At 32.3% G+C, this 2,364-nt stretch overlaps 1 protein-coding gene across 1 annotated transcript; it reads right to left on the reverse strand.

Annotated features, from left to right (window-relative positions):
* Positions 1 to 558: 558 nt before the first annotated feature.
* LOC125865159 (transcription repressor OFP1-like) lies at positions 559 to 1,786 on the reverse strand. The gene has a single exon (XM_049545344.1). The coding sequence runs from the start codon at positions 1,723 to 1,725 to the stop codon at positions 688 to 690; it is 1,038 nt and encodes a 345-aa protein (XP_049401301.1). The 5' UTR covers positions 1,726 to 1,786; the 3' UTR covers positions 559 to 687.
* Positions 1,787 to 2,364: the final 578 nt, after the last annotated feature.

Genomic DNA, 2,364 nt, shown 5'->3' on the forward strand with positions numbered 1-2,364 from the left:
CCCTATTTAGTTGTCCATTTTGACAAATCAAGAAAGGGCAACAAATTTTTTCCTATTATACCCTTATTTACACTTCTTGAAAATTGTAAAAGTGTATGTTGTTTCCCTCCAATTTATTTCACTTGAATTCAAATAAGTGGTTGTAATTTTGAAGTGAAAAGTTGTCATAAGGGTAAAATTATAACTTCACTGTGTTAATCATTGTTGCCTTAATATGTGTACCATTTCTAAAGTGGACAACTAAAAAGGGACGGAGGGAGTACAAGATTTGGTTTTTGTACTCTTTTTTCCTCTCTGCACATTCATCGAACAAAGACCTTTGATTAAGAAATAAACATATTATTCATCTATTATATTCTTTGGCGATAAATTTTTTAAAACTTAGTTATATATTTATATATACATAACATATAATAATAAATATATGGCAATTGATATCTCTATTCTCTAATTATAGATATGTATAAGCATACAGTTAAATTATTATAAAATTAAACAAGTAGACACATATGTTCTATCTCTGATAAATTATGTCAGATTTGTTACGTAGAACATGAGTGTCTGATTGTTCAAGTTTATAATAATTTAAATGTTTATTTGTACATATAAAAAAGTTACTGAACCAAATTAAATGACACGTTTATGTATTAGAGGAGGAAATTAATACATAGATTCTTATACTAGTATTTACTTCAGTCGAATTTCAGTGATGTCGAACCAGATTTGCTTGAAGACTTTGATGATTAGATCATGATACTCATCTGAATTTAATGAAAGATAGCAAGCAAGAAGTTCTTCCAAATCCTTTGATGTTCTTATATTATTCTCAACTATCATTTCCACCATTGATTCTCTGAAATCTTTCTGAGGATTTCTTGATGATTTCACCACTGCAAAGCTCTCTGTAACACTTGTCCTTTTTGATGAAACACTCTTTCTGCTTCCTTGAATCTTTTTGCTGTTTGTTGTTATTCTTGGTGAATTTGTTCTCAGCTTCACACCATTTGTTGATACTCTTCTCACTATCCTCTGTTCTTGTTTCACAATCCTCTGTTTTTCTTCTATTTTTTCATTGAATTTTTCGGGCTTGGTTATGATACGAGGAAGGTCAATTTTAGAAACAGAGTGAACCCCATGATCAAGATTGGCTGAATCTTGATTCATGTAATCAGTTCTGCAGTCACAAGAGGATGAAATTGAAGTCATGGGGTTTGATTTTTCAGGCAAAATTGAAGATGGTGATGAGGACGAGGAGGAGGAAGATGAATTTGGGTATTCTTCAGGGGTGGAATCAGCTTTAGTCCAGACAGACTCAACAGAAGCGCGGCAACTACAATTGGCTGAAACAGAGGGATTGACAAGTTTGGGAGAATTTCTCCTCCTGGAATTGGTACTACGCCTTTTCTTGTAAGACTTTCTTGATGGCTCAGTGAAATGAACATCGTGATCGGGTTTTGGGCCGTTAGAAGAGATAGGATTCTGAGAAAATGTTTCAGGTGGACTACTACTAGTGAGGTTTCTTGAAATGTAATATGATTTTCTTTGACAACCAAGGTTATGGGGTTTTTTTTTGTCTGGTTGTAGATTTGATGATGATGTTGATGTTGATGAAGTTGTGTGGCTATGGCCTCTGCTGTTTCTGGTGCTGCTTTTGCCTATTTCTTTGAGCTTGTAAAACCAAGCATTTGGCATCATATCTGACAATCTAAACCTATAATTCCCCATGATTGGTAAAAGAGTTGCTTGTGTTTACTCTGGTGGCTAAAGAAAGTGGGAAATATTGGAGTTAGTGAAGGTAGATAAATAGAGAAGAGGAAAAGGATTATTGTTTGGGGGTTGGTTTNGGGGGGGGGGGGGGGGGGGGGAGGAATAGTTTTTTGGCATATTTTGCCATCCATTTTAAAATTGAGTGATTTGTTTTGACTAGATACAAAGGTTTAAGAAAGTTGAAAAGAAAGTTTTGAATTTTACAAGTTTATAATTTAAAATCACGTGGAAAACTGAAATTAAAGAGTTATTAAAAAAAAGTTATCTTTTATGAAACAAATTAAAAATAAAAATAGGTCAAACGAATTGAAAAAGGATGAAATATATAGTGTAAAGATATTTATAATCGACATAATACATTAATACATAAAATAAAACATATATAAAACTTGGCCTCATTAGACAGGTAATACTATAGTATTGAGTATGCATATCTAAACACTTCAAGTAGTCTTTATTGTGTTAGTTGAACACTTTAACTTAAAAAATGATCATCTAGTCATCTTCAAAATTTATGTGCAATGTCACTGTTGGGTGTCCATGAAAAATAGTGAGAACTAGTTAAAGTATTCAATAATTAGTTTAGATTGTTAAAAT

Source organism: Solanum stenotomum, chromosome 5, assembly GCF_019186545.1.
Source record: "Solanum stenotomum isolate F172 chromosome 5, ASM1918654v1, whole genome shotgun sequence".
Taxonomy (NCBI): domain Eukaryota; kingdom Viridiplantae; phylum Streptophyta; class Magnoliopsida; order Solanales; family Solanaceae; genus Solanum; species Solanum stenotomum.